Below are 24,210 nucleotides of genomic sequence, written 5' to 3'. Positions count from 1 at the left end.
AGGCCCTTGCACAGGTGCCCAGAGCAGCTGGGGCTGCCCCTGGGTCCCTGGAATGCCCAAGGCCAGGCTGGACACTGGGACACCCTGGGACAGAGGGAGGTGTCCCTGCCATGGCAGGGCTGGGAATGGCTGGGATTTATTTGAAGTCCATTCCCACCCAAGCCATTCTGGGATTCTGAGATTTTTCTCCTCTCAAGCACTGCCCAACACCTTCCAGCTGCAGCCCAGGCCCCTTGGACTCAGGATATCCCCTATCCCTGGGGTTTCTGGAGCAAGACCAGGCTGGGGAGCATTCCAGGCAATTCCAGGCAATTCCAGGCAATTCCAGGCAGTTCCTGTCCTTCAGGGCAGCCAGGTGGGATCCCAGCCCGTGGAGGCTCCTGGAGCAGAGCCCCTGTGCAGTTTTAATTAAGCAAGTGCAAGAGCTGTTTTTTTACAAAGATTAATGGATCTCTGTTTTAATTATGGTGGAATAATAGACTAGAGAGCTGGGAAAGTGGCAGGCATTAAAAAAAGAGGATTAAAAACTTGAGGGAAGCTGGGTGAGACTATATTTTTCCGTACTTACAAATTAGAGAAGATCATCCCCATTAATAATGATTGGAAAAATAATAAAGTGCCCTCAGCCTTGTATGACAGTTAACATTAAAATCTATTTTTTATGCTTGTTGTGTGGGGAATTTCTGATTATAATCATCAGTTAAAAAAGAAACTGTGCTTTTTTCCAATCTTCCAAATTTAAATACAGAAGAAACCTCTGCTGAGTTCAGCTATGGTTTCATCAATACTTTTCCAAGCCATGGCAAGGTAAAAAGAGAAAAAATCACTTTTATTTAATGTCTGTTATGCTTACTTTAGTTGTGCTGCAGCGTTATCATTAATTGCTAAAAATAATTGGTTCTATGCATAGATTTTGAAAATTACATTGCAGGAAATGCTGCTGGGGTGTGCTGGGAGTTTTAATAGGAGCAGAATTTAGGGAAAGAGAGGAAAAGAGAGAAAAGGAGAAGAGAGGAAAGGGAAAAGCAAGGGAAGGCCTCTGATGTTTGCAGGTTTTACTGTTGGTCATCCTTTTAATGAATGATTTCCCAGAGATTGCTGTAGGAAGGGTTTCATTGCTATTCCTTTTGCTAAAGCTCCTCGTGCTCTGCTGGAATCCCTGCCCTGCCCTGGGCAGGAGAAGCACAGTGGCACACAAACCCTTTGTGGAAAAGCTGCTCTTCCTCAGGAAATTGTGAAGGTTTGGGGGAAAGGAAAGGAAAGCCTTTCCTTACACAGTAAAAAACCCTGGATTTCCCTTATTTCTGCTCCCCCTGTGTCCTGCAGGAGAGCCCTGGGCAATGACAGGGACTCCAGGCCTGGGAGGGGATTTACAAACAGCCAGGGATTAAGTCCCTTAGCTTGGAAAACATTTCAGAGATGAATCATTTGATTGCTGCTTCCGTGGGGTAAAAATAAAAATGCACTTTATCCATCACATCCCACGTGGGTGCTGGGGAAGCACAGGATACTGGCTGCTGCTGGGGCTGAAAACCACCCTGCTGAGGGCTCAGCAAAACTGGGCAGCAGCTCTGAGCCACAGAGCTGGGGGTGCTCCAGGAGCCCCTCTGGGGGTGTCCCAGGGTGGGTGCCCTTGGGAAGGACCTCCAAGCCCAACCCATCCCACCCTGTGATGGGTCCCAGGCTGAGGGAAGAGATGAGAATGTTGGCTCCATGTTTCAGAAGGCTTGATTTATTATTTTATGATATATATTAAATTAAAACTATACTAAAAGAATAGAAAGAAGGATTTCATCAGAAGGCTGGCTAAGAATAGAAAAAGAAAGAATGATAACAAAGGTTTGTGGCTTGGACAGAGAGCCTGAGCCAGCTGGGCTGTGATTGGCCATGAATTAGAAACAACCACATGAGCCCAATCCCAGACCCACCTGTTGCATTCCACAGCAGCAGATAACCACTGTTTGCATTTTGTTCCTGAGGCCTCTCAGCTTCTCAGGAGGGAAAATCCAAAGGAAAGAATTTTCTATAAAAGATGTCCTGGACACCACCCTGAGATCCTGGAGGTCTTTTCCAGCCCCAGTGATTCTGTGAATTCTTTTCTGATTTTTTTTCTTTTTTCTGGCGAGCCACGCAGAGAGCAGGGAGTTGGTGGAGCTGGGTTTTTGTGCTGGGAGAGGAGGAGGAGGAGGAGGAGGAGGAGGCCGCCTTTCTCTCCTCGGGGGAGAATTCACAGTGCTGAGGCTTCCCTCCAAGGTTTGGACGTGTGAGCGTGAATAAACAGTGGGAGAGTGAAATTCATGAAGTGGTAAATGCTCACTGAACCACAGGCTACCTGCAAAAATGCTGATTTGTAATTCCTGGGGTCCCAGGGCGGTATGGGGTGGGAAGGACCTTAAACCTGCAGTCACTGCAGCCCAGCCCTGGGCAGGGACAGCTCCCTGAGCCCGGCTGCTCGGCTCTGCTGCATGGACTGCACCCAGCTGCTGCAGAAAGCCACTGGGAAAGGAACACGTGCTAGAAAAGCCTCCGTGAATTGGAGCTGTCTCTGCCTCTCCCACCCTGCTGTTCATTAGAATCGAGTTCAAAACGTTCTCAGGACTTTGAAAGAGGCTCCTTGCCTTCCCTGGATGGGACCAGACCCTACACAGCTCCTCCTGCAGGGATGCCAACCTCAAAGTGCCGCTTCCCGGTGACATCCCAATTCTCTGCTCTACAAATGGGGATATTTTATCCCTCAGAACCCTTTCAGATTTAATGTTGAGATCATTAATTAAATGAATGGTTCTTCTCTTGCTTTGTTTCTGAGCTATTTCAGCCTGATGTTTCCAGTTCCTTATTCCTGAATGGAATGTCATTTTCCACTTAAACAATAGTGCCAGATGCTTAAGGCACCAAATCACCATTTTCCCCCTCCAGTTTCTATGGTTGTGCTATTTTAATGTTTCATCAAAGGGATGAGCTCTATTGCATTCCCCTCTTCTCTTGGATTTCCTTCATGTAGAAAGCTCTTTATGAAATAAAAATGTCCCATTAGTCTGTTGCACTTTGTATTATCCTCCTTCCTACCTTCCTCCAGCTTTTAAAACTGTTTCAAAGCCTTAAATTCCAAGGTGGGCATGGGGGGTGAGTCTAAAATTTGCCTAATTCGTTCTCCACGTTTCCTGAAGAGTTGTTAATTTGTTGAGAGGAATGCAGATTTCCCGGTGCCACAGCATCACTGCCCGATGGCTGCTGGCTTTGCAGCTCCCTGCTCTCAGCCCTGTGCAGCTTTTCCTGGGCCCCTTGTTCCATCAGCTGCTCTGCCTTTTCCCACCTGCTGGCTCTGCAAAATGGAGCACGGTGCTCTTGAGCCAGGCTTAGACATCCTCCACCCCTCAGGCAGGCTCAGGCTCCTCCAGCAGCTTGTGCAATAAAGCTGCTCCTAAATCTCCTCCCTGTCCTGGGCCCCCCTCACTGCAGCCCCTGAGGGAGAGGAGCTCCTGGGGTGGGATGGGATAATGGGGTGGGGTAATGGGATGGGATAATGGGATGGGATAATGTGATAATGGGATGGGATAATGGGGTAACAAGATAGGCTGCCAGGTCCCTTCCCACCCAAACCACTGGGAGGTTCTGGGGTTCTGTGACCCCTCTGAAAAGAAGCTGGTTTGGGTCCTGTGATGTCCTATCTGGACATCACAGGATTTCCCTTTTTCCTGCAAAAGGGTCTCAGCTCCTGAGCTCAGCAGCACAAGGGGGCTGTGTCTCAGGAACAGGGCAGGAATTTTCCATGGAGCACGCGTTGCTGCTGACCCCGAGGGCTGAGGCTGCAGGAGAAAGGGCTGGGCCGGCCCAGGCAGGAAGAATAATAACTGGAGCTTTCCTCCAGTGCTCCAGCAGCAGACCAGGGCAGACAGATACACCTGTGGGTACTGTGTGTGTCTGTGAGCTGGGCTGTGGGCTTTGGATGGCTCTGAGTTTATCAGGCCATTCCTGGTGTGGTGTGAGCTCAGCTCTGATCAATCCACGCTGTGCTCAGCCCCAACACAGCAGCGAGCGGCGCTGAGCAGCTCCCCCAGCCCCGTGCTCAGGGTTCCCCTTCTCCCCAGGTGCTACCTGGAAGACGGAGCCTCCAAGGGGGCCTGGCTGAACCGCTCCAGCATCATCTTCGCGGGCAGCGACAAGTGGTCGGTGGATCCGCGCGTGTCCATCGCCACGGCCAACCGCCGGGAGTACAGCCTGCAGATCCAGGACGTGGATGTGACAGACGATGGCCCCTACACCTGCTCTGTGCAGACCCAGCACACGCCCAGGACCATGCAGGTGCACCTCACCGTGCAAGGTAGGCCGGCGCAGCCCTGGCTTTGCGCTTCTTGGGGGGTTTTTTGGTAGTTTTTTGGGGGGGGTTTTGGTAGTTTTTTGGGGGTTTTGTTGTGGGGTTTTTTTTTCAGAAGATTAATTAATTACTTTATTATACTGTACTATTCTATATTATATTACACTGTATTACATTACATCTAAGCTGAATCTGCCAAGCACTCAACTCTGCACACAACTGCACAGCATCTCGTGACTGTCACCCTCAGTCCCAACTCACTCACACCTGGCTCTGACAGGCCAAGGAAACAAAACACCATCACTCTGGGTGAACAATCTCCACGTTGCATTCTACTTTTGTCAAAAAAGTAGACAAAAGTAGACAATATGTGGCACAGCAAATTTTAAGAATTGTGTTTTCTTTCTCTGAGGTTCAGAGAATGTGAATCCCAGAAATATTCTTGGGAAGAATTGTGCCCTGTTTTTCTCTGTGAAGAGAAACATGACGACATGACATGGCAAACTGCAACCCCTTCAGAGTCCCTTTCCCTTTCCCTTCCCTTTCCTTTCTCCTCTGGTGTCAGTTTTCACATGGATTTAATATTTATTGTATTGTTCCAGGGTGAACAATTCTTGGTTTTGATTGTCTTCCTAATAATTAATGCCCCCATGCAAGGGCTAAAAAAACAAGTTGGAAATTAACTGCGTGTATAAAATACATCAACAGGAGCTTAAAATTAATTAGGCTAACTACGAGCATATAGAGAAATAATAACTCAATAGTTAAAAATATGCATAATTATTAAGCAATTGCATTTATATCTTCAGAAATGCAAAGTATAACCTAAGGCTTTAACTTATTAGTCTTTGGTGCAATCATCATTAACATTTTCTTTTGCATTTTTATGAGTAATAAAGCAATGAATACAGAGGAGAAGAATTGAACTGGCAATCCTTATTAATCCATGTGGCACGTGGAAATCCCTCAGAAGTAGCAGAGTGAGCCACCTCCCACACCAGTTGTCCTTAGCCATGGGAATCCTGCAGGAATGCTGCGGGAATGTTGGGCTGGAGCTCTGAGCTCAGTGTGTGTGTTTTATTAAAATATTGTGGAGTCACTTTTGTGACCCTGGTGAGAGGCCTCAGGACCCTCAGGCTCGGTTTGGGGCACATGAAGGGACACAGGGACAGGGGCAGGAGCAGAGGGAACAACCCCAGGCTGGGCCAGGGCAGCTCAGGGTGGGCACAGCAGGAATTTCCCCATGGAAAGGGGGCTCAGGCACTGCCCAGAGAGGGTTGGAGTGCCCATCCCTGCAGGTGTCACGTGGAGGTGGCACTCAGAGCTCTGAGCAGGTCTCAAGCTGGGGATCAGTGCTCTGGGAGGGCTGGTGCTGTGCCCCTCAGTGCCTGCCTTTGTGCAGGGACTCCCTGACACACATCTGTCATCCCAGTGGGACCCTGAGGTCACTGCTGGGAGGGACTGGGATGGCCCCTCCTGCTCCAGAGGGTTAAATCCTGGGATCACACAAGGAGCTGTCAGGGGGTGACACGGGGAGCTGTCCTGGGATGAACAAGGAGTTATCCTGTGATCACACACTGAGTTATCCTGGGGTGAACAAGGAGGTATCCTGGGATGAACAAGGAGTTATCCTGTGATCACACAGGAGTTATCCCGGGATCATACAAGGAGTTATCCTGGGATCACACACTGAGTTATCCTGGGATCACACAGGGAGTTATCCCGGGATGAACAAGGAGTTATCCCAGGATCACACAGTGAGTTATCCCGGGATCACACAGGAGTTATCCTGAGATCACACAGTGAGTTATCCCAGGATCACACAGGAATTATCCCAGGATCACACAGGAGTTATCCTGGGATCACACAGGGAGTTATCCCGGGATGACACAGGAGTTACCCCAGGATCACACAGGAGTTATCCCAGGATCACACAGGAGTTATCCCAGGATCACACAGGATTTATCCCAGGATCACACAGGAGTTATCCCAGGATCACACAGGAATTATCCCAGGATCACACAGGAGTTACCCTCGATCACACAGGGAGTTAAACCCAGGATCACACAGGAGTTATCCCAGGATCACACAGGGAGTTATCCAGGGATCACACAGGATTTATCCCAGGATCACACAAGGAGTTATCCTGGGAGCACCTTTAGGATTCCCTGTAAGTTCTTCCCCAGCTTGGTATCTGGAGATTAGGAACAGCCTCTGCTTGGGGCAGAAATGAGTGAGGGCAAAGCAAAACCTCTCTGTGTGAGGGCATTTGGCTTCCCCTGGCATTGGGAATAAATGATGGGACCTGAGGAATCCCAGGAGAACAGGAATGCTGGGCAGCAGAGCCCCAGCCCTTCCCAAGCCCTGGGGCTGTGTTCCAGGACCAGAGAACCTCTGCAGCTGCAGCAGCCAGGGGTTTGCTCTGCCCCAGAGGAAACCAGGGAAGGCTCAGGGACATCTAAAGCCCCCAGACAGCTTCACACTCCAGGCACAAAAGGATCTGCAGTGAGGCTGCCCCCCAAAAGCTGTGCAACCCCAGTTCCCCCAAACGCTGTGCAACCCCAGCTCCCCCAAAGGCTGTGCAACCCCAGCTCCCCCAAAGGCTGTGCAAACCCAGCTCCCCCAAAAGCTGTGCAACCCCAGCTCTTCCCAAAAGCTGTGCAACCCCAGCTCCCCCCAAAAACTGTGCAAACCCAGCTCCTGCTTTCCCTGGAGCGTGTGAGCCTTGCACACACACAGAACCAGAGCTGGCTGTGGCACACCTCCTCTCTGCTGCTGGGGCTGGCAGTGTTCAGGGAGGAAATAAACACATTTTATGGGTTAAAGCCACCTTAATTCCCAGTGCAGGGAGCAGGGTCAGCTCCCCAGGTGTGACCATGTTCTCAGGGGTCCCAGGATGAGGGAAGAGACCAGGATCTGACTCCATGGTTCAGAAGGCTGATTTATTATTTTATGATATATATTACATTAAAACTATACTAAAAGAATAGAAGAAAGGATTTCATCAGAAGGCTGGCTAAGAATAGAATAAGAAAGAATGATAACAAAGGCTTGTGGCTCAGACAGAGAGCCCGAGCCAGCTGGGCTGTGATTGGCCATTAATTAGAAACAACCCCATGAGCCCAATCCCAGACCCACCTGTTGCATCCCACAGCAGCAGATAACCATTGTTTGCATTTTGTTCCTGAGGCCTCTCAGCTTCTGAGGAGGGAAATTCCTCAGGAAAGGATTTTCCATAGAAGATGTCTGTGACACCCAGGGGAGCAGCAGCCTCTGCCCTGCCCCACTCAGGAGTCCCCAGACCCAGGGGCTTTGGCCACTGCCCACAGGGATCTCTGCAGAGCTGAGGTTGGGTTTGGGCTCCCAAATCCCTGTGCCAAAGCCAGCACAGCACTTGAGGGACACCAGCAGGTACAGGCTTGGTCCGTGTTACTCACTGCCGTTACCCCCTTTTGTAACAGGCAAATTAACTGAGGTTTTTGATAGAAGTGAGAATTCTGAAATAATTAATTGAAAGTTTTGATGGCAGCAGTTTGTTATCAGCTCAATGTACCTCAGTGCCAGATGCTGGATCTGCAAACCATGAGCTGCAGATGATTTAAAAACCAGATGTTTGTCACAGAGAGGTAAAATCCCGAATTTCCCCTCACCACACTCTGCTGCTCCCAGAGAATTTTCCTCCAAAAGGTTATGCTTTCTGCCAATTGCACTCTGACATTTATTCTGCCAAAATCGGAATTGCCTCTGCTGAGCTGCTTTCCCTCCAGTGTGCAAAGGGCTGCACACCCTCGGCAGGGTCCCTGAGAGGGGCTGGGGGACAGCCCCAGTGTCCCTGTCCCTTGGGGGTGACAGAAACAGGGGTGACAGAAACAGGGGTGACAGACACAGGGGTGACAGATACAGGGGTGACAGATACAGGGGTGACAAAAACAGGGGTGACAGATACAGGGGTGACAGACGCAGGGGTGACAGATACAGGGGTGACAGATGCAGGGGTGACAGATGCAGGGGTGACAGACCCAGGGGTGACAGATACAGGGGTGACAGACACAGGGGTGACAGAAACAGGGGTGACAGACACAGGGGTGACAGATACAGGGGTGACAGATACAGGGGTGACAGACACAGGGGTGACAAAAACAGGGGTGACAGATACAGGGGTGACAGACGCAGGGGTGACAGATACAGGGGTGACAGATGCAGGGGTGACAGATGCAGGGGTGACAGACCCAGGGGTGACAGATACAGGGGTGACAGACACAGGGGTGACAGAAACAGGGGTGACAGACACAGGGGTGACAGATACAGGGGTGACAGATACAGGGGTGACAGACCCAGGGGTGACAGAAACAGGGATGACAGACACAGGGGTGACAGATACAGGGGTGACAGACCCAGGGGTGACAGAAACAGGGATGACAGACACAGGGGTGACAGATGCTCCTGCACTGGGGCCAGTGGGGTTTGGGACAGCAGGGACACAGAGCAGGGCTCAGAGGGACCCCAGCCCCAAACAGGGACACAGAGCAGGGCTCAGAGGGACTCCAGCCCCAGCAGGGACCCCAGCCCCAGCAGGGACACAGAGCAGGGCTCAGAAGGACCCCAGCCCCAAACAGGGACACAGAGCAGGGCTCAGAGGGACCCCAGCCCTAAGTAGTCCCAGGGCTTTGGGGCCAGGTGTGGATGCTGGGGGTGCACAGCAGGCACAGGTCACTGCACGGGTCACAGCTTTGCCTTTCAGGTGCAGATCCCAGTCCCAGCCCTGTCCCCAGGTGCCCCCAGTGCCTGCTGCCCCTCCCTGTGCTTGGTGCCATCCCCACCTTGTGCTCCCAGGCAGCCAGGGACACAAACCTTGCTGCCACCATCACCTGGCATCTGCTCCTCATTTACCCCAGCCCAGCTGGGCAGCTTGGGACAGCCCCGGGTGTGGGTCCCAGCCCCGGGTGTGGGTGCCAGCCCCAGGTGTGGATCCCAGCCCCGGGTGTGGATCCCAGCCCTGGGTGTGGGTGCCAGCCCCGGGTGTGGATCCCAGCCCCGGGTGTGGGTGCCAGCCCCGGGTGTGGATCCCAGCCCCGGGTGTGGGTGCCAGCCCTGGGTGTGGATCCCAGCCCTGGGTGTGGATCCCAGCCCCGGGTGTGGATCCCAGCCCCAGCCCAGCTCCCGTGCTGCCCTCCCAGCTCCCCCTCAGCCCTGCAGGGATCTGCTCCCGACACGGGAGCTGTAAATAATTCAGTTATCCCTGGAAATGCCTTTTACAGATTCAGTCAGGAACCACAACCTCGGGTTTTTATTTAAACATGTATAATGTTCCCAAAGTAATACTCTAGGCCCTTTTTCTGTTTAATAAACCCCCTTAATGTCCCCTAAATATTAATGTATTGATTTAGTCTTTGCAATGTTTGCAAAGTCTAATTTGTTTCCTCAGCCGGGCCAAGAGGGACTTGCATTTGAAGCTAACGAGATAAATCTTCCCCAAATTTATTTAAAGTGGGACAAAATAAATATGCAAAAGACTTTAAAATCATCTAACAACCACTTCCCAGCTAAAACTGACAATCCATTACTCTTTTAAATTGCCAGCACTCGAGCAGGGTGTCAGCTTCCTTTATAAAATTAACTCGCTGGTGCCAGCCGCCGTTAGCATCTTGTCCCTGCTCAGCACAGGGACAAAAAGACTTGGAAAAACATTTCTGGGGGGGGGAGGCAGCCATGCTGTGTGATGGAGACCCCCAAAGGGTGTCTGTCTGTCTGTCTGTCTGTCCCACCAGCAGCATCCTGGTTTTGCCTTGCTGCTCCCGCTCCCTTCAAGGGGCCAGCACAGCAGTGGCTGATCCCAGGGCTCTCCCCAGGGCTTGTGCTCCTCACCTGACACTGGCAGGGGCTGTTTACAGACCATGAACAGGACGGGGCTGCTGTGGAACTGCCTCCAGCTGTTTGATTTCCCAGCATCAGCCTCATTCCATGGCTCTGACAATGGGAAGATGCCCTCAGCTCACATCCCAGGCAGCAGACCCAGAACTCAATGTCACAACTCACTTTATGAGCTCCTTGATCAATCCCACAAAGCAGAAGCACATTGACAGTGTTTATATCTGTACAGTATATATTCTATATTGACAGCAGTTCCATCCAACCACTGTAAGCACAGGTACCTGTGGTTAAACAATGCCTGCTTATTTCAAATACAATACCTGCTTGTGAGCCTTCAAACACAACGCACAGAGCTCCATTATTGAGCTTCAACCTTCCTAATATCTTACTAGATGAACTTTCTGTAGCTTAGAGAGTTGTTCTAGCCAAGTGTTAATACACAGACCATTGTTCTATCTGCCCTTGCTTTTCTACAGTTTAAATGCTTTTTCTGCTGCCCAATCTCATGGCTGCTGCTCAGCTCCAATCCCAGTTCTGCTGTCTCTGGGGCCTGCCTTTTGCAGCTTTCCCAGCCCCTCTGGTTTTGTGGATTCCCACACTCCTCCATTCACTGCGTTCCTCCCACACGTGTCCCTGGTGGAGCTGTGGGGATTTCTCTCACTCTGAAATGAATCTGAGTGCTTTCTCCCCGGGCTCGGGGCACGGGCAATGCTGGCCTTGGGAGGGGAGCTCATTGGCAGGGATGGAAATCAGGAGGTTTTATCTGGGCTGCTCTCATCTGACACTCATAATTCTGCCACGTTGGAGGTGCTTTGGTCACGGCTGTGGCTGAATTTCCATTACCAGCCTGAAATTTCCATCCTCTGGAATCTGCAGGCAGGGGACAATGGGCACAAAATGATCATTTCCTCCCAGGCCCCAGGAGGATTGGTTCTGTTCCAGTGAATTGAGTGCACTGGGATGGCTGGTGACCCGTGAGGGTCTTGCTAAAGGTGCCTTCAGCAGAGTCCAAAGGCTCTTTCAGGAACTTCTTGTGTTACATGGCAATGCCAGGCACGGGAAGAGGGAGAAATGTGGGATAAAGCTAAAAAATAAACCATCCCCCCCCAAAAAAATGCTTAGGATATAGAAAATAATGATCCACCTCCCTCAGTGAAACAAAGCCAGCCAGCTGGGCAGGATCCCAAAGCATCCTGAAGGACAGGGGTTATGGAGCTGTGGAAAGAGGGGGAATGAACCAGGAGTGGTGGCTGGGCCTGCTCTGTGCCCTGGGCTCTCTAAACTCATTAATACTTCATGAAATCTTGGATTCAGGCAAACATGAGTGAAATCTGCTGCTTTGCAATGAAGGGAATTGCTGTAGGATGGCTCCAGAATCCAGCACTTCTTTAAAGGAACAAAAACCTGATTTCAGGCTCCAAGGCTCCAGGGATTCATGATTTTATGTATTTTTAGTTAAAAGCAGCAGCATCAAAATTTGTTCTGTGAGGTTGTTGAGTCCTGGGGAGGAGAAGCTCCAGGCAGAGCTCAGAGCCCCTGGCAGGGCCTGAAGGGGCTCCAGGAGAGCTGCAGAGGGACTGGGGATAAGGATGGAGGCTGCCACTGCCAGAGGGCAGGGATGGATGGGACATTGGGAATTGGGAATTGTTCCCTGGCACAGGATGCCCAGAGCAGCTGTGGCTGCCCCTGGATCCATGGCTGGACACTGGGGCTGGAGCACCTGGGACAGTGGGAGGTGTCCCTGCCATGGCAGGGGGGGCACTGGGTGGGATTTAAAGTCCTTCCACCCAGCCCATTCTGAATCAACAATAACAAGGTACAAAATGCCATTAATACACACCATGTCCTTTTGGGGGGCTGCTTTAAATGCTCCACTTTTCACTTTTCTGTGTCAGCCTCTTCCCTTTCCCTTTCTCTCTGAAGAAGCTCCAGTGGCAGGAGTGAAGCTGGGCCGGGCCCAAGGGAAACTGCAGCTGGGGTTAGGGGCAGAAGGAGCTGTGAACTTTGGTGGAATACCTGCAGAAAGAGGGGCTGCACACCCCACACCCCATGGCTGCTGCTGGGGGAGCTGATCCCAGGGGCTGGGCTTGTCCTTGCCCTCCTTTGGTGGAGCAGACTGTGATGGTGTTCACAGGGGTCTGAGGATGAGGGGAGAGATGAAAATGTTGACTCCATGGTTCAGAAGGCTGATTTATTATTTTATCATATATATTACATTAAAACTATACTAAAAGAATAGAAGAAAAGGTTTCATCAGAAGGCTGGCTAAGAATGGAATAGCAAAGAATGATAACAAAGGTTTGTGGCTCAGCTCTCCATCCGAGCCAGCTGGGCTGTGATTGGCCATTAATTACAAACATCCAACATGGGCCAATCCCAGATGCACCTGTTGCATTCCACAGCAGCAGATAACCATTGTTTGCATTTTGTTCCTGAGGCCTCTCAGATTCTCAGGAGGGCAAATCCTAAGGAAAGGATTTTCCATAAGAGATGTCCTCGACAGCAGACTCCTGGCACCTGCAGCCCATGCTGCTGCTCCTCTCCCAGGCACAGGGACTGTGCAGGGAGTTTGTCTATTCCTGCTTTTAAACTCCTGTCAGCCTGAGAGATGGGATTGCTTCCCTGAGCAGTGCAGGGGCCCTGACTGATGCTGCTGGTGCCAGCTGTGCCTCAGCAGAGGCTGCTGCAGGAGCTGCTGGTGTGGAGCTCCCTCCAGAGCTGGCTGTGGCCAGGCTGCAGTGCCCCACTCTGCTGAGCAGCTCATTCATAAACCAGGAACAGCAGAGGGGCAGGGAGCTCCTTGGGAAATGCAGAGGAAAGAGGAGAAATGCACAGACCTGAAGCACTTTGACAACCTGGGACTGAGCCAGGGAAAATGAACGTTTGGGCTCGGAGGCTGTGCTGGAAAACAGGGAGCAGTGTCCTGGAAAGGGTCTGGGAGTGCACAGGACCCTCAGCCCAGCCCCTCAGGATTTACCAGCTGGGAAAGAGGGGCTGGGGACAGAGCTGTGCATTGCAAAGGTGATTTCTGAAACTGGAAATAATGGCAGTGCATCCTCTCTCTAAACCCCACCTCAGAGCGAGAGGATGCCACTCTTCCATTGGGATTTACTCCATGGCACATCTCGGCTTGGATTCATGAGCTGAGAACTTGGAGAAGAAAAATGTTCAGTGCTCTGCGTGGGGTTTGTGGCTCTGGGAGAAGCACCAGGGGTGGGGATGGCTCTGTCTCAGCAGCCTCTCCTCACACCCCACACACGAGGAGCATTTCCTCCTGTTCTGCACACACTCCTCTTTCCCAAACCCCCACGGCTTCATTTCCATTCCGTAGCCTAAGAAAGGGTGAAGGGAGGAGGATGACAATATCTGATATTTGCAAGCAGCCAAATCCACCAGTTGGAAGGAGCAGAACCAAATGCCTGTCTTTAAAAAGAATGTATGGAGCTAATTTAGGAAAACTTCTGGAGACGACTGAAAAAACAACTGAGAAGTAAAGTGGCAGATTCATCCTGTAGCATTGAGTTGTGAGGAATTTGACAGGCAGCTTTAAAGGATTGGGATTGAATGTTTCCTGCCTGGAAAATCTCCATTTGAAGGAGTGGATCTTTGATTGAACAGCTCTCCTAGAGGTGGGAAGAAAACTTCAGTTGTCCATCTGAAGATTCCAGGGCAGCAAATCCCATGGTTCCCTTTCCTGGCAGGGGTGCAGGGACACAGGAGGGGACAGGCTGAGGGGACAGGGAACAGGGACAGACAGGGGGAAAGGGCCCCAGGCTGGGCCAGGGGAGGTTTGAGTTGGTGCCCTGGTTGGAACAGACAGGTGTGTGCTAAGGAAGGCAGGAGCTTCCCTCAAAATGGAAAATGGAAACCCCCTCCCTCTGAATTTTTGTAATTTTGAAATCAAGGGGCTCTCAGGCAAAGATATGGGAATAGGAATAATGATTATTTACTAGGAAAAATAAAAATAAAATGAAAATGCAGCAATACAAAACAAACCTGCCAGAGTCAGAACACAACCTGCCTCCCTGTGTGTCAGGGGGGTGGCACAGCCCCATCCATGGGGGCTCAGCCCTCCTGCAGTGCCAGCTGTGGCTCTGCTGGAGCAGGGATCCTGCACAAGGGGGGAGTTTTCCTCTGCAGCTCCAGGGGTGGTGTGGATGGGCCTGGGCTCCCTCTGGCAATGCAGGGGAGAGGAAAGCTGCTCCTCTGGGAATGCAGGGGAGAGGAAAGCTGCTCCTCTGGGAATGCAGGGGAGAGGAAAGCTGCTCCTCTGGGAATGCAGGGGAAAGCTGCTCCTCTGGGAATGCAGGGGAGAGGAAAGCTGCTCCTCTGGGAATGCAGGGCAGCAGGAAGCTGCTCCTCTGGGAATGCAGGGGAGAGGAAAGCTGCTCCTCTGGCAATGCAGGGCAGCAGAAGCTGCTCCTCTGGCAATGCAGGGGAGAGGAAAGCTGCTCCTCTGGCAATGCAGGGGAGAGGAAAGCTGCTCCTCTGGGAATGCAGGGGAGAGGAAAGCTGCTCCTCTGGCAATGCAGGGCAGCAGAAGCTGCTCCTCTGGGAATGCAGGGGGCAGAGGCTGCTGTGCTGTCCCAAAGCTCAGATTGTACCCACGTAGGAATGCTTGGCTCCTCCCCTGGGCGGAGCATCTCCCCATGGGATGATGGAATTGGATCAGCCATGCAGGGACACTCAGTGGCCATGGACAGAAGATAATGAATAATTAATGGCCCATGAAGAGCAGAGATCTCCTGGAGGGAGGATTGGCTGTGGGAGAGATAAAGAAAGCTGCCCCATGAACAGCAGAGAACTGCCCCAGCTCTGACAGATGGGGATAGGACACACACAGCCCCAGCCATATCCTGCATTTCCAACCTCAGCAGCTGGAGATCAGGAGAAGTTCTGCCTGGAAGGGCTGTCCAGGGCAGGGCTGAGTGCCCATGCCAGGAGGGGCTGCAAAGCTGTGTGCATGTGGCACTTGGGGCCGTGTTCAGGGTGGCCTTGGCAGTGCTGGGGGAATGGTTGGACTCCATGGTCTGGGAGGGCTTTTCCAACCTGAAGGACTCTGTGATTCCCTGATTTTCTCTGCCTTTTGCTGGGTGCCTAAGACTGATGTTGTTTCCTGTGATCCCAACCCTGCAACGTTCCATGCTGGTTTCTGGGAGCAGACCTTGCTGGGAGATGTTCTGAGGAGTTTCCTCACAGGGGCTTCACAATGAAAACCCTGAGACTGAAATTACTGGGGCTCCATTTCCTGCACGGGGTCATTTGTGAGGCAGGAACGAGGATAATAAATAGCACAAGATCTTTAGCTCCAGACGAGGAAATGACAGCAAAATCAAACCACACAGCATTGATTCGTAATACAATCCCATAATATGACTCCAACTCCTATTATACCCACTTATCACAGGTCTTTTATCCCAGCTATTCAGATAAAAGCTCTGGAATTTGTGCAGGCAGCACGGCACAGCCCCATGGGTGAATTTTGAATGCTGTGCTCAAGGAGATGCACGCACAGAATCTCTTCTTCCCTTCTTTTTTTTTTTTCTTTTTTTTTTTCTTTTTTTTTTTCTTTTTTTTTCCCCCACCTGATGTTTTGAACATTTCTCCCTTCAGGTTAATATGTTCATTTATAAGGAAAGGATTAAACAGAAATCTCACGAGAGAGACGTGAACTTGAATGTGAGTGTGCAGATTTGAATGGATAAAGAGGCACTTCAGGAGCTGGATAAAACCAGAGCATTCCTAAGCCTCTGATTCCAAACCTGCCTCAAGGCCAGCAGCACTGAAGACATTACAGGGAGCAGAATAAACAGCTAAAAATTGCTTACTTATAAAAAGCTTTGTAATACCAAAGGCTCAAGTAGAGAATTGTGAGTTATTCTGTTGACCCCCGTGGATTACTTGTTTTGTTGTCTCTAGGATTCAGAAATGTTCTTATTTTATTTAGACTGAAATTTTAATCATCTCCACTTTGCATTTAAAATATGATATTATTTCCCCTTCTATCATCTGTAAGAGAAAATGGGGAAATTTCCTTAATAGTTGGCAGATTAGCTTTGTTATGTAAAACAGATCCTGGCAAAAGGAATTATAATTAACACAAGCGTTCCATTACACAGTGAAAGGGTTGGTTTAAAGTCTTTCTGTTCCAAACACTTCAAAGCAGAGGCTTTGTTTTGTGCTCCCACTGAATTGGATGTAGTTAGCACGCCCAAATATTTTGCCCATAAATATTCCCAAATCGCTGGATGTGATAACAGCAATCTCTGAGTGAACTTTCCTCAGCCCAGGTTTGGGGTTTGAGAGCTATGGCAAATCATTTCCTTCATAAGCCTGCTCAGCACAGGTACCCAGAGCCCTTTAGCAACAAGAAATCATTCCGTGCTCAAAGCTCCCATTGATTTATGGAAACAAGCTGCTCCTGCTCACTCACAGGGTGGGCAGCAGCCTCCAGCGCACATCCTGACATCCCTGAGACCCTGTGGATGTGGAAATCGTTATTTATGTGCTGCGTGGTTTCCACTCCCTCACGGACGTGTTTCCATTGCCTTTATTATCTGGGGGGACTTTTGGTGATTGTGACATCCCTTCCCTGGCAGGCTGGGAAGGGGAGGAATGGAATTCCCAGAGCAGCTGGGGCTGCCCCTGGGTCCCTGGCAGTGCCCCAGGCCAGGCTGGACATTGGGACACCCTGGGACAGTGGGAGGTGTCCCTGCCATGGCAGGGGGGGCACTGGGTGCATTTTGGGGTCCCTCTCACCCAAACCCGTGTGGGATCCTGTGATTCTGGGGTGCCCAGGGAGTTGTGGGTGCAGCAGGCTGGGCTCCTTTGGCTCACTCTGGGCAGTCCTGAGGCTCTGTCATGGATCACACTGAGTAATTCCCCATGGAGTGGCTGTCCAGGGGTGACAAAGCACCAAGTGCAGTTCAAGCAGTTCCACTGGGGCTCCTGGCACTCTGCCACTGTGTCCCAGGGCAATCCTGGCCCCCAGCACTGCCTGGGCCAGCAGAATGTGCTGAGTGGCTTTTAACTTCCAATTACCATGAACTGATTGAGATTTTATTTATTCATTTATTCATTTCTGGCTGCTGAGGCTGGTGTCCCAGCACAGAGAATAGAGATTCTGTTTATTTGTTTATTTATTCATTCATTTATTAATTTCTGGCTGCCCAGGCCATGGTGCCCTGGCACAGAGAATAGATATTTTATTTATTTATTTATTTATTCATTTATTTATTCATTTATTAATTTCTGGGTGCCCAGGCCATGGTGCCCTGGCACAGAGAATTGAGATTTTATTTATTTATTCATTTATTAATTTGTGGGTGTTGAGGCCGTGATGCCCTGGCACAGATAATAGAGATCTTATTTGTTTGTTTATTTATTTATTTATTTATTCATTTATTAATTTCTGGGTGCCCAGGCCCTGGCACAGAGACTTGAGATGTTATTTATTTATTTGTTTGTTTGTTCATTTATTCATTTCTGGGTGCCCAGGCCGTGATGCCCCAGCACAGAGAATAGAGATCTTATTTGTTCGTTTGTTTATTTATTTACTTATTCATTTATTCATTTCTGGGTGCCCAGGCCATGGTGCCCCGAGAATTGAGATTTAATTAATTTATTTATTTAATTTATTAATTTCTGTGCGCCCCTTGGCACAGAGAAATGGTCATTAGCTGGGCACCGAGCCCCTAATGAAGCAGGGTTTGGAGTGCTCAGCCCAGCAGCCTGTCCGGCTGCCAGTGATGCTCCTCAGATTTGGTTTATCCCTTGTTACTGGAGTCCCCAGTCCCCAGGGTAATTTATACCCAGTGATTTGCACCCGATAATCTATACCCGGTAATTTATACCCAGTGATTTATACCCGATAATCTATACCCAGTAATTCATACCCAGTGATTTATACCCAGTAATTTACACCCGGTAATTTATACCCAGTGATTTATACCAAATAATTTATACCCGGTGATTTATACCCAGTGATTTATACCCGGTAACTCACAGGGGCAGGATCCGTGCCCGTTTTCCCCTGTCTGGATTTCTGCCAGTGGGGCCATCCAGCGTGCCCATGGGGCTGGGTCTGCCATGCCAGGCTGGATAATTCTCTGACAATCAGGGGATGATTTTCTCCTGGTTAGGCCAGCACAGCCTGCAAGGGAGCTGCTGTTCTCTCGGTACCTCCCCTGGGCCATCGCCGGCGGGCTGGCCGCTAAAATCCCAATTTACCGGGATTTAAGGGCACAATGCCCTGCAAAGTGCTGCAGAGCCGTCCCATAGCATCTCAGCGCTGGGCTGGGGCCCTCTGGGGAAGGACCCGGAACGCAGCCTGTGTTCCTGCAGAGAAATAAGGGCAGAGTTCTGTGCCCTGTCTCTGGCCAGGCATCCCAAACTGCTGGGCAGGCATCAGTGCTATGGCAATTCACTGCTAACTGTCTGTAGAATATGAATATTAATAACGCCATTAATCCCCATTAATCCCAGCAGTTCCCATGCCACTGCAGTGTCAGGAAGATTAAATCACACCACTCCCCACGCGTTTCCGTGGGATGGGGGCAGCTCTGCAGCAGCTCAAGAGGAGGAATTAATAATGTGGAAAGCAATTCCAGGTTTCAGTGTTAGATAATCATTACTAATTTCTAGCCTTTGTGGTGAGAACAAAAATAAATACTGAATAAATTTGTATCCGCTGACTTAATCCAGGGAGGAAGCCTGTTCTCCCTTGGACTGAGTGGAGCAGTGGAAATTTGCTCAGATTATATGTCACAGACATCTTTTATGAAAAATCTTTTTTTTAGGATTTTTCCTCTTGAGAAGCTGAGAAGCCTCAAGAACAAAATGCAAACAATGGTTATCTGCTGCTGTGGAATGCAACAGGTGGATCTTTGATTAGCTCATTTTGGATGTTTCTAATTAATGGCCAATCACAGTCAGCTGGCTCGGACTTTCTGTCTGAGACACAAACCTTTGTTATCATTCTTTCTTTTTCTATTCTTAGCCAGCTTTCTGATGAAATTTTTTTTCCATTCTTTTAGTATAGTTTTAATGTAATATATATCATAAAATAATAAATCAGCCTTCTGAAACATGGAGTCAGATCCTCGTCTCTTCCCTCATCCTCAGACCCCTGTGAACATGGTCACAGATATATTTGTGTACAGGACAAGCAGAGAGCCATCATCTCATAAACCACCCCATGGCAACAGGGGCTGAATGAGCCACACTCATTTTTAGTGCTGGCCCACCAAAGCCCAGCCTAACTTCCCTGCCAGGGGAGGCTGACCGTGCATGGCAGCCCAACCCCATGCTAGGGTGAGGCAAACACAGCTGGCCCTGCCTTTCCTGTCTAAAAATTAGACACAGCCAGACCAAAGTGCTGCAGGGTGGGTGCACAGCAGTTCCAAACATCACCAAGGGAATGACCATCAGTAACTCCCTGTGCAGTTTCTGGGCTTTACCTTGTCAGATGTGTCACAAAGTCTCTTTTCTCAGCCTGGCGGTCGAAGCAGGAGTCAGAGCTCCTAATTTCTCGTTCTCAGGGTTGTTTATTGTTCCTTATCTATAAAATTCTTTCTCCTGTCCCGCCCAGGTCTGCTCAGCAGCACAGACAGACACACTCTGCCTGCCCCTGGGCAGTGTTATCTTTTTATACTAAAAACTGCCTGTACAATATTTACAATAACTTCCCAATACCTATCACCCATGCTAGACACTGAGCTTCTGCTCTAAACCAATGCAAAAGTGCCACCATCACAGCAGGAGATGGAGGCCAAGAAGAAGAAGGAGAAAGGCTGGACATGCCCAGATTCCTTTATCTTGCCTCCTGAACCCCCATTCTAAAAACTTCAAAAATCTATTTTTTCACTCTGTGACAAACTAATTATTACTCTATTTATACTTTTGTGGCTTGCAGATCCTCATACAAGGTTGGTAACTTTTCCATGGGTCATGATCAGAGTCACAGGGTCCTGGGCTCTGTGCCAGGGTCTGTGAGCCCCCTGGCAGGGTCCTGGCAGTCCAGGACAGCCAGAGGGATGTCCTGGATCCCGACAGGGCAGAGGGGCCTGGAGGGGCCCTGGGGGTCCCAGGAGGGCTCAGAGGGATGTCAGTGCATGGGTGGGGTGATGTACCCCAGATCACCCCTCTGCAGTTTGCCAGTGACCCCAGAGTGTGAGTGCTTTGACAGCAGGCTGCAGAGCCCTAATGATGGATTTCACAGGGCTCTGGGATCAGTGAGCTGGAATCCTATAGGGACAGGAGGGACAGGAGAAATCAAACACAGAAATGAGGGAAGGAGCAGCACTTGGGCAGAGCGAGGGTGGCTGTGCCCTGCGCCAGGGCAGCAGCACAGCTCAGGAAGGGCAGCTAGGGAGGCACTGCTGGGCTGGGCAGGGCTGGTGCTGCCTCCCTCTTCTGGCTCAGCCTGAGTGGGGAAGGTTCCATCCCTGGGGCAGGGAATTCTATCAGGGAATTCTCACAGGGAGTTCTAAAAGGGAATTCTATCAGGGAATTCTATCAGGGAGTTCTCACAGGGAGGAGCAGCTGCTTCACACTGGAAATCACATCAGGGTGTCCATGGGGAGGGTGGGGTCCCTTCCCTGTGAGGTGAGGAGAAAGGGACAGGGCAGGCAGTGACATCCAAAGGGAATTGTGTAATCGAGCTGCAGGGTCACAAAATCCCAGGCTGGGCTGGACTGAGAGGGACCTTAAATCCCATCTCATCCCATCCCTGCCATGGCAGGGACACCTCCCACTGTCCCAGGTGCTCCAGCCCCAGTGTCCAGCCTGGCCTTGGGCACTGCCAGGGATCCAGGGGCAGCCACAGCTGCTCTGGGCACCTGTGCCAGGGCCTGCCCACCCTGCCAGGGAACAATTCCCAATTCCCAATGTCCCATCCATCCCTGCCCTCTGGCACTGGGAGCCATTCCCTGTGTCCTGTCCCTCCATCCCCTGTCCCCAGTCCCTCTGCAGCTCTCCTGGAGCCCCTTCAGGCCCTGCCAGGGGCTCTGAGCTCTCCCTGGATCCTTCTCCTCTCCAGGGGAGCACCCCCAGGTGTCCCAGCCTGGCTCCAGAGGGGCTCCAGCCCTGCAGCAGCTCCGTGGTGGAATTCCCTGAGGATTGGGGTCAGTGGTCCTTGGGGGTCCCTTTTAGCTCTGAATATTCTGTGGGGCTGTGCTCTAGAGAGAGCTGGGGCTGACAGGAAAGGACCAGGAATTGCTTTTCACACCAGAGCAAAACGCTTAAAATGGGGAGTAAGCAGAGCCATATGGTTGGGATGCAGGGAAGGGGGAGTGATGCAGCCAGAGAACTGTCAAGGGAAATTATTTTAATAACTATCTTAGGAATACGATGTAAATCTGTCATTCAGGCTTGCTGGAGAGAGACTGAACCTGTAGAGTTCTCCAAAAGGAAAAATGCAGAGTTACAAGGAATCATCTCAGATCATTACAGCTCTTTTATTTAGTTCCTGTGACAGCATGAGCAGCAACAGGTATATCACTGTTTACCTGTCACAACCCTCTAATATTCTCATTTTGCCTGTAAGGAGCAGTGATGAGGTTTTACCTCTAATTTTCCAGTCTAGAACTCTTTTCTTGGCACTTCTTGTGTGGCAGGAATCCTTCAGTGAAAATCCCTTTGCCCACGTCCATTGGAATTGGTGTTTAAAAGATGCACATCCCAATTTGAGTGTACAAACCCCAACCTCTGGGACAGGGACAGGGGTGGCTGGAGCTGGGCCAGGGCAGGTTTAGGTTGGATTTTAGGGAAAGGCTTTTCCCCCAGAAGGTGCTGGGCAGTGCCAGAGCTCCAGGAGCACAGGGTGGGATCATTGGGGTGTCTGTGCAGGGCCAGGGCTGGGACTGATGATCCGTGGGGGCTCCTCCAACCCAGGATACTCCATAATTCCGTGATTTTCTGACTCCAAACTTGCCCAGCCCCTTCAGCAGCCAGCAGCCTGCACACCCTGGGTGCAGCTCTTCCTTTGTCTGTGAGCATAAAGAAAGGGAAATCCGAGTTTATTTTGAATTATTACATTTTATTGCTTTTCTGGCTGAGCAAACAGTGGTGCTCTCGCTGCTGGCTGGAAATCGAACCTTGCAGGATTTAGGTTGGGCTGGAAAGGGGAGCAGAGGGGTTTTAAGGGGATAATGTGTGTGTCCTTATGTAATAACAGCAGCTTTCTGACACCTTCAGGAGGAGCAGGGCCAGTGTGGCCTGAGGAAGGTGGAGGTGTTTGCTGGCATCCATGAGCTGGGATATTTGTGGGGTTTTGCTGGTGTTCCATTGGCCTCCCTTACTCTACAGCTCCTTAATCACAGAGGCCTTCAGGAGCTTCCTGGGACCAGGGGCTTTTGGAGATGTTCAGAGTGATTTATTCAGATTTATGCAGGCTCTGTTTAACTGACCAGTGTTCATCCTGCCCCACCCAGCTGTCCCTTTCTTACCCTGGGCAAACTCTTCTCTTCTTGTCTTGCCATAGCGAGGTTATGAAATGAATCCAGGGGAGCACTGGTTTTACCAGATTAAATCCTGTGTTATTTCAACCTTGGACTGTTTTCATAGTTATGACCTCTCCAGCCCCATCCAGCCTGGCCTTGGGCATTGCAGGGGCAGCCCCAGGTTCTGTGGGCAGCCTGTGCCAGAGCCCAGCAAACAATTCACAGCCTCCCCTCTTTGCTGGTGCTGCCTGGAGAGGCAGCCCTGCCTCTGCAGAGCCCTGTCCCAGCCCCAGCAATGGGGCCCTGCTCAGCAGCAATCAGTGCCCAGCTGGGAGGGCTTTGGCTCCAGCCACCGGGAGGTCGCTTTTTTTGTCATTATTTTTGCCCTTTATGACTTTTTGGCTCCATTTCCATGATTAAACAGTTGGCAGAGCTCTGATTGCAGAGCGTCGCTCGCTGAAAGGGGCTCGTGGAGCGTCTGAAAGCTTTTCCAGGGAGCGGGGAAAGCTGAGCTGCACCTCCTGCTCCTCACGCTCTGTGGTCCTGGAGCGTCCCACTGGGACAGACGGACACGCCAGGAGTGGAGACAGACGGACATGCCAGGAGTGTCCCACTGGGACAGACGGACACGCCAGGAGTGGAGACAGACGGACATGCCAGGAGTGTCCCACTGGGACAGATGGACATGCCAGGAGTGGAGACAGACGGACATGCCAGGGGTGTCCCACTGGGACAGACGGACATGCCAGGGGTGGGGACAGATGGACATGCCAGGGGTGGGGACAGATGGACATGTCAGGAGTGGAGACAGACGGACATGCCAGGAGTGTCCCACTGGGACAGACGGACATGCCAGGGGTGTCCCACTGGGACAGACGGACATGCCAGGAGTGGGGACAGACGGACATGCCAGGAGTGTCCCACTGGGACAGACGGACATGCCAGGAGTGTCCCACTGGGACAGACGGACATGCCAGGAGTGGGGACAGACGGACATGCCAGGAGTGTCCCACTGGGACAGATGGACATGTCAGGAGTGGAGACAGACGGACATGCCAGGGGTGGGGACAGACGGACATGCCAGGAGTGGGGACAGACGGACATGCCAGGAGTGTCCCACTGGGACAGACGGACATGCCAGGGGTGTCCCACTGGGACAGACAGACATGCCAGGGGTGGGGACAGACGGACATCCCAGGGGTGTCCCACTGGGACAGACAGACATGCCAGGAGTGTCCCACTGGGACAGACGGACATGCCAGGGGTGTCCTACCAGGACAGAGGGACATCCCAGGAGTGTCCCACTGGGACAGACGGACATACCAGGAGTGGGGACAGACAGACATCCCAGGGGTGTCCCACTGGGACAGACAGACAGACAGACATCCCAGGAGTGTCCCTGGGACAGATGAACTGCCCTGCAGGAGGAAGGGTGGAAGGCACAGGCCACAGAGTCAGATCTCACCCCAGTGAGGTTCAGTGGCACAGAATCCCCAAACGGGGCCGTCCCTTTTCCACTCACAGCCTGACAATGTGCTCAGATTGGTCTCAGGTAAGCTGAGCACAGCAAAGGGGTGATGATAG

General features: G+C 51.1%; 1 protein-coding gene across 3 annotated transcripts in view; it reads left to right on the top strand.

The window, feature by feature from the left end:
* NEGR1 (neuronal growth regulator 1) overlaps window positions 1-24,210 on the top strand; it is a 193,621-nt gene that overhangs the window by 75,263 nt on the left and 94,148 nt on the right. For all 3 annotated transcript variants that reach the window (XM_071436991.1, XM_071436992.1, XM_071436990.1), the window contains exon 2: window positions 4,089-4,321. In XM_071436991.1, the coding sequence (XP_071293092.1) occupies window positions 4,089-4,321 (233 nt within the window). The remainder of the gene's footprint in view (window positions 1-4,088; window positions 4,322-24,210) is intronic.

The sequence above is a fragment of the Agelaius tricolor genome, unplaced genomic scaffold (genome assembly GCF_023055355.1).
Source record: "Agelaius tricolor isolate 1412-34295 unplaced genomic scaffold, bAgeTri1.0.p SCAF_11, whole genome shotgun sequence".
NCBI lineage: Eukaryota > Metazoa > Chordata > Aves > Passeriformes > Icteridae > Agelaius > Agelaius tricolor.
Note: the sequence above shows the minus strand (reverse complement) of the source record. Positions and strands in the feature narration are given on the sequence as shown.